We start from the raw sequence: 12,955 nt of genomic DNA, 5'->3' as shown, positions 1-12,955 counted from the left end.
AATATATAAAATTGTTGAATATAACACTGTATGTTAATTATACTTGAATTTTAAAAAAGAACAGAACCAATTCTTGTCTCTGATTTAAATCTGATGTCAATTTTGCTATTTTTGCAGTTTCTACAGTTTTATGTGGTTTCCTAACTTTCATGCTGCTAAAGAGGCCCTTACATAGTTTTTTGAGTAAGTTAGAAAGGTAAGTAAGTTAGGAGGTGCCTCGGGAATTAGTATGAAATCTGTTATTATCTTTATTTATGGTGTAACCATAAAAATAAATAAATAAGCAGTTATCAGATGATATTAAAATTAATAGATGTTCTATAAGCCCAGAGAATCACATACTGTTGCATCTGAAAATATTAGAATTGAAAAATAAGAGTATATTAATAACAAAAGTCCAAACATAAATAACTGTAAAGACCCTGAAAACTGGGTAGACAGGAATAATTTAGAGAGTAACAAAGATTTGGGAAATCAGAGAACTATCAACTGGTGATATTGTTATCTAGTGAAAAGGGGGAAAAGCTGGAAAATAAAACTTAGCAAATATGAACTGAATATGTGTTTTTTGGTTTTTTCTTAAGGTTCATAAACAAAAACACATTTACATCAAAAGTGCTTCTTTTTCATTTTAATTAAAACAAAATGGTTCTAACAAGATGAAATTTGGTTGCTGACTTCTATCACATAAAAGGACAGATCTCCAAACCATTTTGTTAACTGGAGAAATGATATTATGACTGTTGACCTTACATATCATTCTGGACTTTTAACATTTGGATAATATCACAAATGAGTGAACACTTTTCAATATTTTCTTTTAATTTCTTTTTTTGCCGCATTCTATGGATTTCATAATCTGGGATTGCATCATTTATATGAACTAAGTCTGCTGAAACCATTCGAGGACTTGTAAATTTTCCATTGTAGTTTTCTCGTCGTTTGTTAACCTCTGGAGCAGTATTCAGTCTTGCAAAGTGTTTTAACTGATTATGGCTATCATTTGGGCTCTTTCCTAAAAGCCTTGCTCTTGATTTTGCTTGTTCAGCATGCTTAAATGAGCTCACAGGTATATCCTCAAATCTATCCGAACAATCCTAAATATTAAAATAAAAGATCAGGTTGGTAAGTTAGTTTTCTTAAAAGAACATTTTAAATTTATAAGAACTAGAGTTTGTAATATCAACAGTTAAAGACAAAGAATGAGAGCACCAAATATTTTATAGGCAGCCCCCAAAATCAGATCCTACACCCAATGCCTCCTATTAAATACTATCATAGAAACCATGCTTTAAAAAATAAGTGTCATTATTTCAAAGGATCTGTTTTCCTTTTTTCTTTTTTAAGAGAGAGAGAGAAAGAGAGCACACACATGCAGGTTGGGGAGGGGCAAAGAGATAGAATCTTAAACAGACTCCATACTCAGTACACTCAGCACAGAGACCCATGTGGGACTTGATCTCATGGCCCTGGGATCATGGCCTGAGCCAAAGTCAAGAGTTAGATGTTTAACTGACTGCGCCACCCAGGCACCCCAGATCTGTTACTTTAAAAGCGATTGAAAATATAAAGCCAGAAACAAGGAAAACTTAGGAGAACTGTCTTTAGGGTTCAGACTTTTAGACAAAGCCAGTCAGCCAGAAGAACTCTATTATTCTTCTCCAAAACGAAATTTCCCCAATCCCAAATATAAGTCATGAACTCATACTTTATATTATCCAGGGTTTCATTCTTTTTTAAAAAGTAACAAACATCTTCTTTAATATACTTTCACACATACATAAAGAGCCTGGGATATAAAGATATAGTCATACCATTTATATTAAAGTAAAAAAATTATGTACATTCTGAAAGTAAACAAGTAAAACATTTAGGAAAATAACCGGAAGAATACACACCAACTTTTTAAAATGATGGTTAAGGTGGTGGGATTATGGGCTTTGTTTTCCTTTTATCTTTTTTCAAATGTATATACTATGGCTATATTTTATAATAAACATGTAATAACCTACAATTATCCCTAAAAGGGAATGGAACTATTAGTCATTCCTAAACTAGTATAAACTAGTTTCCTCTGCAGTTTGAACATCTTGTCCCTTAACGCTTTGCAGAGATGGCCACACCAAAGGAATAAGATACTCTGATTTGGAGACAAGGTGGGAATGAATTAATAGAATTGGAGGGTGAGAAGAGGTTGTGCAGGACTAAGAAGAACTGAGGCAGTAAGAAAGAGATTTACAGAAAAGGAGGTATAAAGAGTATAAAGACAAATTCTATCTACTTTAAAATTTTGCCTGGGTTTGAAGAAGGCAAGGAAACATTCTTCCTCTCCCCTCTTATGTTAAGGGGAGCAATTAGGTAAGCCACATTATTAAGGGAATTTCTGCTACTTCGGTGAGTAATATATAATTCTTGCTTCACAGATTAGATAACTGATACTAGAATACCAGTGGAAGGGCATGGACACCCACACAACTGGTTATTTTCTGGATGCTCCTACAACTCAATTTATCTGTCTTCCATTTTGATTCCTTTGAGAGATTCTCAGATTTTAGAAAAGAATCAGATGAACAAGTCTTTCTGATGATCTGATAACGCCCTCCTACCACTCAATTCTCTGTTGTCAACTTCACTAGAGAGAAAACTTTAGGTACTTTGGTTTAACAGAGGAAAGTAAAGATAACTCTACCTCTCTTGCCCACTCTTAGGATAAAGTTTCTGAGACCCTGTATGATCTCATATAATAAAAACACAATTTCTTCTGTTTGGAAAAGTGACATTAAAGATTCCATTTGTCCAAAGGAACTTCAGAAAGTCTTTACTTTCCCCAAATTATGGACGCATCTTCTACTTCCTTTTTCTAGTAGGTACATATGCTCACTCAATGCTAAATTATCAACTTTAGACAGAAAAGAGGAATCCAAAGGTGGTATAAGCTAAATTGATAATATATTCCCAGCTACTAGTTTTATTATTTACTAAAGCTAAATATTTGCTTTGCTATGGAAAGCAAATTCAAAGCAACTGTTATAAATCTATTTTCTCATTCAAAGGATTATGCACATCAAATTATGTAATATGATTTTGGGATTTATGGGTTCTCCCAATTGTGTGTCATGCCTGTCTATATATACTAACAGAGAAGAGCAGCAGTCCAGAAAATTAAAGTCCCTTCTATTTCTAGATTTTAACTTTGCTTCAGAATGGTTTGTATAAAGTCTGGTAGCAGTTTTACCTTCCTAATTGTTTTATGTTAATATTATAAATAGATTTGAATTCTCAAATTTCTCAGCACATAAGATAGCAGAAGGGCAGTGGTAATAGAAGAGAGTAGAAGTTAAATTAAAATTTTTCCACTCATAATCCAATAGATTGTAAATTTTGCATATCCTAATGCTTATCACAATAACTGACACATAATATCTTTGTTTACTGAAACAAAGACAATTCAGTAATCTGAAAAATATATACTTATATTTGCATGAAAACAAAATCCCAGCTATGTTTTCATAGTATACAGCCACTGCCAATAATTGTATAGATTGTGCCTGTACAGCAGCCCCTGGCTGAGGCGTTGAGTCATGGCTGAAATCCAGCCAGTTTTCCATAGACAGGGCTATGTGCTTTGGCTCTAGATGCTCAGTCCACAGTCTTCCCTAAGGAAAGGGTGCCTTTCTAATTCATGGTCCAGAGGGAGTACCCTTTATCTATTTTATACTAAGGCACTGAGTCCCCTGATTTTGTGAATGCATTTTTAATTGGGTAAGGTGAAATCTGAATGTCAGAAGAAATTTTTTTTTTAATTTGAAGGTCTGTATATCTTGGGGGTTATCTATGAAGGTTATATACACACTTGCATACAGATATATATGCCCTAAAATAGATTATTTACAATTGTTGACAAATAAAAAAGTAGTAGACTTAGAAAAACAGTATTACATGTATAGTTCTTCTTGCAGTCCAATGAAGCAATGTCCTTGGAACAGATTTCCTTAGAATTCTCGCGGTGGGCAGTGTGGTTGGTAGTATCCTAACTAGTTTGCTAAATGACTTCTTTTGTTTGTTGACATGGTCTCTTTCTTTTCGGACCTTGGGCTTTAGATTTTCTCTCTTTAATACTGCTGGGAAGAGGGATGGTTTTGAGTTTTTCTCAGCTTCCACAACTTTATATTTAAACGACTGTAATTCAGGGAATTTGGCACATTTTTCATTGCAAATTCCATTTGTCTTTAGAGAAAGAGTTTGTATTTTTTTGTATTGTGCGAATGTTACTAAATGTTTTTTATTATTATTATTATTTCCTTTCAATCTCTGAAAATACTGGTCTTCTAACTTTGATTTCTCCCCAGCCTCTAAATTGAAATGAGTTAAAGTGTTAGTCTGCCTGGAAGGAAAAGTGTATCTGTATATATATTCTTCATTTTCATCTCGCATTTTGCAATTAGGAATTCTTGGATATGGTGACAGTACTGTTTCAAGTTTTTCTTGTGCCATCAATTTATAGATGTTATTATGCTCTTTTTTTTCAAGAGACTTCGTTTTTAGTGTCTTTTCAAAGCAAGCATTTGACTGAGCTGTTTTTGATTTACCACTCCAACTATGCGGGTCTTGAATTTCTGTTTTAAAGTCACAATTTTCTGCTCGAAGAAGCTGCATAAAACCATGTTCATTCCTTTGTTTCTTAAGTACTGTATCTGTAAGTCTTTCTGATGACTTATTTAATGGAATTGCTTGGGTATTTTTGTTGAAAGAAGGTTGTACTTTAATTAATTTCAGTGTTTTGGCTCCTTCTTTAGGACAGTATCTTTTCTGTTCCTCAATTATTGATGGATTTTCCTTAATATTCTGTAAGGAAAAATATTCTTTTTCTTTCTCTTTGGTCAGTTCTGTTTCTATAAGTCTATCCTCAGGAACTTTTTGTAAAGTGGTTTTTTGAACAATTTTTGAATATTTATTTTGCTTTTCTGAAATCTCCTCCATAAATTGATTTTCTTTTCTAAAAGATAATTCTGGTGATATACATTTTAATGGTATGGATCTAGTATTGATCAAATTTATATGCTGGTTGATCTCCTCTAATTGACTTTCAGTTATTAGTTCTGATTTTGAAAGTTTTTCTATAAAAAGACTCTGGAGGTGTTTGCTTAAATCAGCTTTTAGATTTAATACATCATTTTCTGATAAACCTATAAGATAGTTTTGTAGAGATTTACTTAAAGGATATTTCATGTGTATGTCAAGTCTTTCACCAAAACTCCCCCTTGAAATGTCTTGTCCTAACTCATGAAAAGATTTTGAGGCACTTCTAGATCTTAGAGAAGACATGTTTGAGTGTATAGTCTCAGATTCTGTCTCTTTGAATAAACTGCTTTCTGAAAGGTTTTTTAGGAAATAGTTTTGGAGAATTTCATTTAAAAAAGATCTTAGCTTTATTTCCAAATGTTTATCTATGAAATGATGATTAAAATTACTTACAAAAGACATGATTTCTTTCACAGTCTCTGAATATTTTTCTAGAAAAATATTCTGCCCTTTTGGTTCTGCTTTCTCATTCATCAAATATAGATTGTGATAGATTTTTGGTAAGTCTTCTTTAGTGATGTGTCCAGATTCTGAAAGTCTTTCTACAAGGTAATGTTGGATATGTTTACTTAGTTCAGATTTTAAATTTTTTATTTCTGACTCTGAGAGTTCTTCTAGAAATACACGCAGCTTTGGATTCAAAATAGGCTTACTGTCTAATTTATCTGCTTTATCAAAATTCTCTTTGATTTCTTCAAGGTCTTCTGTATTATTTGGAAAAGGATGCTGGATTAATCTGTCTAATTCTTTTTCTGGTTGTCTTCTTTCAGACTGATTATATTTGAAAAAAAAATTAAACATATGTTTTAAAAAGGATTTTAACATTATTACATCTGAATCATTAAGTTTACCCATTAATGAGTTACTTAAATTTTCTAAAGTAGAATTCAGATCATTTTCTTCTCTATCAAACCTCTGACTGTTATTTAGCGTATCTGTTTTTTTATCTGGTGTTAACTGATATTTTGAATCTTGTAGGGGTATGTTTTGGCTTTCATCCACATATCCGACTCTATTAAAAGAAGTAGTTTCTTTGGGAATGATGAGTATATTCTGCTCTGAAAGAGGTTCTGTTTTACTTTGGGTTTCTGAACAATCCTCTGTGGAATACTTTGGCTCTTCTTCAGCAAATGCTGTCTCTGTATCCAGCATGGAACTCTTTTGATATTCCTTATTTAATTCTATGACTTTGATTATCCCAGATTCTAAAAGACTATCTACAGGAAATGCTTGTATTATCTGGCTTATAACAGATTTGGCCTGTGGCAATTCTATTTCATCATCATTTTCTTCATAGCGAAGTAGAATGTTTGAAGATAAACTCTCCCAAGCAGTGGGTAATTGATTCTGCAAATTTATTCGTATCTCACTCGATTCTTTCACTCCCATTTCCAACTCTGAGAAGATAGGTGCAGTGAATATTTGCTTTATAACATAATCATGTGCAATGCTACTTACACCTGGTTGGGAACTAGACACTTCAATTTTTGAATTTTTCTTTTTGAAATTATTTTTTTTAATTGGAAAATCAATCTCACCAGACTCCAAGTGTTTTTCAGAGACAAATTCCCTTTCTACCTCTGGAGAATTTCTTGGTTCACCTACTGAAAGTGAATCTGCAGGAATATCTTTAATTTTTTGTCTTAAAAGAGACTTTGAACTTACAATGTATTTTTCTGAAAGCAAGCTATTTAAATCTTGAACTTTTTCAAATACTTTGTTTTCCACACTAGTTGGTGGTTCATCATGAACATGTAAAAGTGGAGAACTAAGACTTTTCTTTCTTGTTTCAGTGTCCATAGGAACCTTTGGTTTAGAAAATAATTCATCTGATAGGTCTTGCAGATTTTTACCTAAAATTGACTTGAGCATCACTGATTGTTTTAAATTTTCTAGGTGGGAAGTAAGACTTAATGATTTTGAGAGGCGACATGTATTTACATTTCCAGTCATTGATGATTCTCCTTCAAAGTTTGGTAGAGATACATTTGGTAGTCTTTCTTTTAACTTATTCTTACTATCTAAAGTCGTTAGTGTGGTCATAGTGGGATCACGGGCGAAATTACTCTTAGTGTCTAAAGTCTTTATTGTAATGAAATCAGGATCACAGGCTAACTTAGTCTTAGTGTCTAAAGTCTTTACTGTGGTGTTACCAGGATCACATGGCCAGGTTTTATGAGTAGGTCTTGCAGTTTTTGAATATGTTGGGTAAGGAGGATCTTGGTCTTCATGCTCTATAACCTCTGTACTTAAAATGTTTCTGCATCTGGACATATCTTGGTCTTTCCTTTTTCTGACTGACATTTTGTTGTTTATATTCCTTAGAAAAGGATCAAAACCATTCTTAAAGTTGAATTTCTGGAGCTGTAATATTAAAAATAAAAGGTAAGGAATTCTATAGTATTTATTTGAGTTTATAATAAATTTTCTAGTTAAATTCTCTTTAAGAAATCTGTCAAGTTATCTATTCATCCACCTACCTTCTATGAAGAGAAAACTATTTTAAAATATTTGAAATTGGAAAGATGAAAATTTTAATGCAAATTTTAAAATTCATAATTCTGATACTATTTTGTGTCCAAGAGCTTTTCTGCTACCTAGAATATTTTAAAATACTTAAACAGCATTCATACATAGTTTTTTTTAAAAACTTAATTTCCAGTGTTACCTGCACTTATTTAGACAATGGCTAACATCAGGATCTAAGTCCTATCCATAGAAATACTTACCATTTTAGTAGCAATATAGAACATTTTTATAATGCAAAGCAAGTAGTAGATATCCCATTAAAAGTATCATAAATATTTTATAAAGACTAACTTGGGAGCATATATCATCCGCTTTTAAGTCTGAGAATTTCAACAATGATGATGAGTTCCACCCACTCCTTACCATATCACAGTAGATTTTTGCTTTTTGACGAAAGGTCTTTCAGAAATGGTTAAGAGAGAGCAGTACAAAAAAATTCTGGATTACAGTGAAATTCCAGTATAATATCCATGAGCAGTTTTGTAGTTCTGGGAATCAAGTTAGTCTATCATGAAATAGTCTTTGGAATGCAGTCTCTTATTCCAATTTTGCCAAACATATTCTTGTGTTTGTTAATATAACATATATTATCCAGTTGAAAAAGGCAAAATGTGAAATAATCAGCCTAATATTTTAGTTTATTTCAACTTAGTAGTTTAAGCTTTATTGTAATGGATACAATTTATTATATCTATTTTTCAAAAGCTAGTTGGTATCCAGGTGATAGCATAAGAATCCCCTCGGTCTTTCTGAGAAATATAGATTCCCAGACTCCAAGATTTAGTTTCATCAGGTCAGAGGTAGGACCTGAGAACATGTATTTTTTCAAAGATAGCCAGATGCTTCTAATGGGTAGTCTGGTTTAGGAACCATTGAATTATATAAAGTATTAGAGAAAACTAGTATTTAAGTATAATTGTTATTGGGATAGGATAATTCGGGACTCACCTGATATTTTGGTTTGAATTCTATATATTCTGGTCTGAAAGATGGTGAAATATATTCCTTTGGTGAAAAAATCACCTTATAAAAAGAGAAATTTTAATTTTAGAATGCTTGTTATGCAAGGATATTTCCCAAGATAATTTTATTCTTTCAATAGTTATTAAAGATATAACAATTTAAAACCTAAATAAGTATTTTTCTCATAACTACTATAATTTACTTTGCCAATTATCAAAGAAATCTATACATATATAATACATTTGCATATATAATCTTAGCTTCCTTGATAGTATATTCAGCCTAGTGAATTTATAAAATCAAAACAATACAGAGCAACGTCAAGCAGAAACCAAAATAGAAAAGAAATAGAATTATCAGAACAAATGTAATCTCATTTTAAAAGGTTGTAAAACGCTTTAGATAATAAATGGCATTTGATATGATATTGGGATATATAGCACTTTCAATGATTCTTTAACCTCTAATTGCTAAATAGGTACTTAACGCTGACTAAGGAAACACTTGGTGCTAGATCAGGGTGTATAGGAGCAGGTATAGAATCACAGAACCACTGAATTTTTGTAGACGAAAGGTGCTTTAGAGATATTCCAGTCCTCCCCATTTTATACAAGATCTGAAGTTGAAGTTGGTTGCCCCAAGTTACCCAGATGATTAGTAGCCTAAATCTTAGGTGTCCTAAATTTTCCATCACACAATCAAGACTGCAGTAATGTGCATCCATACTGACAACTCATCTAGAGAAAACTTGACACCATCACTCTGAGAGTACATAGTACTACAAGCCACTTGCTGATAAACTATCTCCCTTAGACAGAATGTTCATATATACCAGGTTAATTAAAATAACATTTCAACAAATGATGTTTCCATCTGTAACACTTTTGGTTTATGTGTTAATACTAAGCAGTTAATAACACAACTTTATTCCTAAATTTTCAGCACCTTACCACTTTTGCTATTTTTAATTGCCTTAACACATTGACTAAATTATTTCTACAAGTTTCTCAATATTCCCCATTATGGTTTCTCCCTTTCAGACAAATGTGTCTAACTCTGAGTTCTTGAAATATATCTCAGACTTTTCCACACCTGTTCTTTTGCTTTTTTCTTTGTTTGAATTTCCCTTAAAAAGTTTAAATTCTAACATTTAAAATCTCATTATTTTAAATAAATTTAGTAGAAAAATTAAAAATAAATGAAATATGACAAGGAAATGGAAGAATAGTGATTATGTATGTATGTGTGTGTGTATGTATGTATGTATATGGGTGTGTACGTACATATATATATGTAAAATCTCCTTTTTGTAAAAGACACAAAAAGTCCTCCCTAATGTAAGCATGAAAGGATGTATGAAAGGATATAAAATGCTAACATCTCTGGAGGAGAGGAAATAGGAAACTATTAACTTTTATTCTGTTTAACTCTGTATTATTATTTAGATGAACATGGAACACTACTGAATATAAAAACTCCAATACATTTATACTGGGGAGACATGCTTTAGGCATTCATCTCAGGAAGCTAGAAAAGGGCAATAAAACAAACCAATATAGGAGCTTTAAGATGATGGACTGAACGTGTGGTTCTATTCTCTCCTACCTCCCAAGGTTCCAGTAAATTAACAGAAAATAATATTTCAAAAAGAAAAGTCTCATGGAAATACTGGAAATCAATAAGGTGAGACACAAGGATTTAGAAAGTTGAGAAAATTTAGAAAATATGAAAGAAAATGAAATTAATTGAATGAAAATCCCCATCACGAAAATTAGAGCCTTAAACAACAGAACTCAGGTGGGCCTGAGAAGCAATAAATTCAAGGTCAGCATATACAAAGAGAATCAGATGATGGTGTAATTGTCATAGTTATTAATTAAATAGCTGTATTCAGAACAGCTGGATCTTCTCTATCTCAGTGCATACAGAGCATATATTGTTGGAAGCATTGTCTTTCCCAGTCACTCACCCCAAACATCAAGAAAAGAAAAAAAAAACATCTTTCTAAAGAAAGTGTGCCATCTGTGTAGGTGGAGATCCTATGAGTTTTGAGCCCTGATAGGGAAGCAGAGTAGAGCTAGCTGTCACTTACATTTCCACATCAGGTAATAGAAAGGGTATAAAAAGAAAGAAAAGGAAGTTCCATCTAGGAGATTAAACACATGGGTTCTCTGGAAATGTTGTTGGGTCCCCAGCCATCCTGCCTACCCTCTTCCATCCCCATATACCCTCCAGGGAAGCCTGCCTGTTACACAGAGCATACCTATACAATTAACATATTACTTCATTCACAAATATAAAATGAGCCAACAAAGTTTACCAGATATATGAGGAAAATCAATACATGCAAGTGAAGAATTAATACGAACAGAACAAACCCTGGAGTAAATAGAGATATTTCTGAGGAATGTGAGGAGAGGGTGATCCTTGGAAAAAAATTCTAAATAGTATCTTGAGATAATCAAAAAGGTATTGATATCCACTTAGCTGTATAATAAGCATCTCAAATACAGCATATACAAAAAGAATTCTGGATTACTAAGACTGCTCCCCTCCCTCCCCTCCAAAACCCGCACAAAACCTTCACCTTTCTCTGTCTTTTCTCACTTCAGTTAATGGTGCTACCATCTATTGAATTATTAGGCTAGTAACTTAAGTATAACTCTTTAATTTATCTCCTTCTCCATCCATATCTAATCCAGTATTAAGTCCTGTGGTTGCTGCCTTCAAAATATATCAAGTGTCCAATCACATGTCACCATCAACCCTACCACTGTAGCACAAGCCACTATCATCTCTTTGCCAAACATTACTCTTCTAACTTGTTTCTCGTTCTCTGTGACAAAGACTAATAATTGCCTTACCACAATATATATGATCTCACGAACATAATTTTTTTTAGCATTTAGGCAGAAATGTCCCCTGCTTAAAAAAAAAAAAGCTACATTTTCCAGTGTCCTTTGAAGACAAGGGTAACTATGTGACAAGTTTCTGGCCAACTACACATAACTGGAAGTTGTTGGGAGAATCTTCTGAGAAAGTATCTTAAAATAGAGGCAGACTCATTTGACCTAACTGACCAGCCTGCATTCCAAGTTATATGAGATAGACCTGAACTAGTCAGGCCTTCATGTATCCACCCAGCAAGGTTAAAACATGGTCACACAATGATTTGCACAAAAGGTCTTCCTATGCTCTATCTAGTTCAATGAAGTTAACTGGGAACTGGGCTGACACTGCTCAAGACCAAGAGTGCTGCCATAACATAGGGGATAGAGCAAGAGTGAGTAAAAATGCCATGAAATTTCCCAATATTTTGAAGATGGCTTTTTTTCATTGGATATTTGTTTGGTTTCCATAAACTTTGTTTTCCAGAGCTCCTATGAAGCTTGTTCAGATAGCTTCTGAATGCTTTTTCATTGTTCTTCCAGGGAACAAGAACTTGGAGCTTCTTATTCCAACATTTTGTTGCTGTAACTTTCCTTTAACATTTCTTGTGGTGTTGGTCTTCTTGCAATAAATTCTCTCAGCCTTTGCTTGCTGAAAGGGTTTCTTAACTTCTATTTTGAAAAATGCCATCACTCTTTAAAGAATTCTAGATTGGTGAGGTTTTTCCTTCCATTACTTTAAAAATGACATTCCATAGCCTTCTGCCTTGCATAGTCTCCAACATGAAGTCTGTTGTTATTTGTATATTTCTTCCCCTATAATAAATGTGCTTTCCTCTCCCATCTCCTTAAGGTTTTCTCTTTACCACTGATTCTCAGGAATGTGATTATGATATGTCTGAGAATTTTTTTGATCTATTCTCTTTGAGGTTCACTGAGCTTCTTGGGTCTGTGGGTTTACACCTTTCATCAAATTTGAAAAACTTTTAGACATTATTTCTTCAAATACATTTTTTAAGTTTCTCCTATGAGTCTCCAATTACACGTACATTTTACCATTGTATGTATTTATTATTTTCTTACTGGATGCTGAGACTGAGAAATTTTACATTTTTGGTTGCTAGATTTTGCTTTCTTCTTTAATCTAGTATTTTACTTTATTTTGATGTACATTAATATACATAGAAACAGTTGGACTCTTTTGAAGTTTGCTTTTAAGCTTTATTGGTGTTGGCATTGTCCAAAAGCCTTTAAGGTAAGGATGACTTAGTCTCTCTACTAAGATGATAGCCTTCTATTTTCTGTCACATGTGTTATAAGTCTTTCCTCTTTGGCATATAGGAAAATGGTTTATTTCTAGCTATATGAGCTCCTAGAATGTTCTACCTAACATTTTCAATGGTTCTTTTTCTTGCCTCCAGTTTTTCACTCGTCAGTGAATGAGTACTCAGTCTAGTACTCAATGACTGAAGGGGACCTCCTTCAGTTATCTG

General features: G+C 33.0%; 1 protein-coding gene across 9 annotated transcripts in view; it reads right to left on the bottom strand.

Moving 5' to 3' along the window:
- Positions 1–616: 616 nt before the first annotated feature.
- Positions 617–12,955, bottom strand: part of C2CD6 (C2 calcium dependent domain containing 6) — a 187,190-nt gene continuing 174,851 nt past the window's right edge. For 8 of the 9 annotated variants that reach the window (XM_047873176.1, XM_047873177.1, XM_047873182.1 and 5 more), the window contains 3 exons: positions 8,560–8,634; positions 3,940–7,446; positions 617–1,097 (listed from right to left, as the gene is read on the bottom strand). In XM_047873176.1, coding sequence (XP_047729132.1) covers positions 750–1,097; positions 3,940–7,446; positions 8,560–8,634 — 3,930 coding nt within the window. In that variant the 3' untranslated portion in view covers positions 617–749. The remainder of the gene's footprint in view (positions 1,098–3,939; positions 7,447–8,559; positions 8,635–12,955) is intronic. The other variant, XM_047873185.1, reaches the window with a different exon arrangement.

Source organism: Prionailurus viverrinus, chromosome C1, assembly GCF_022837055.1.
Source record: "Prionailurus viverrinus isolate Anna chromosome C1, UM_Priviv_1.0, whole genome shotgun sequence".
NCBI lineage: Eukaryota > Metazoa > Chordata > Mammalia > Carnivora > Felidae > Prionailurus > Prionailurus viverrinus.
This window is presented reverse-complemented; position numbering and strand designations above follow the sequence as displayed.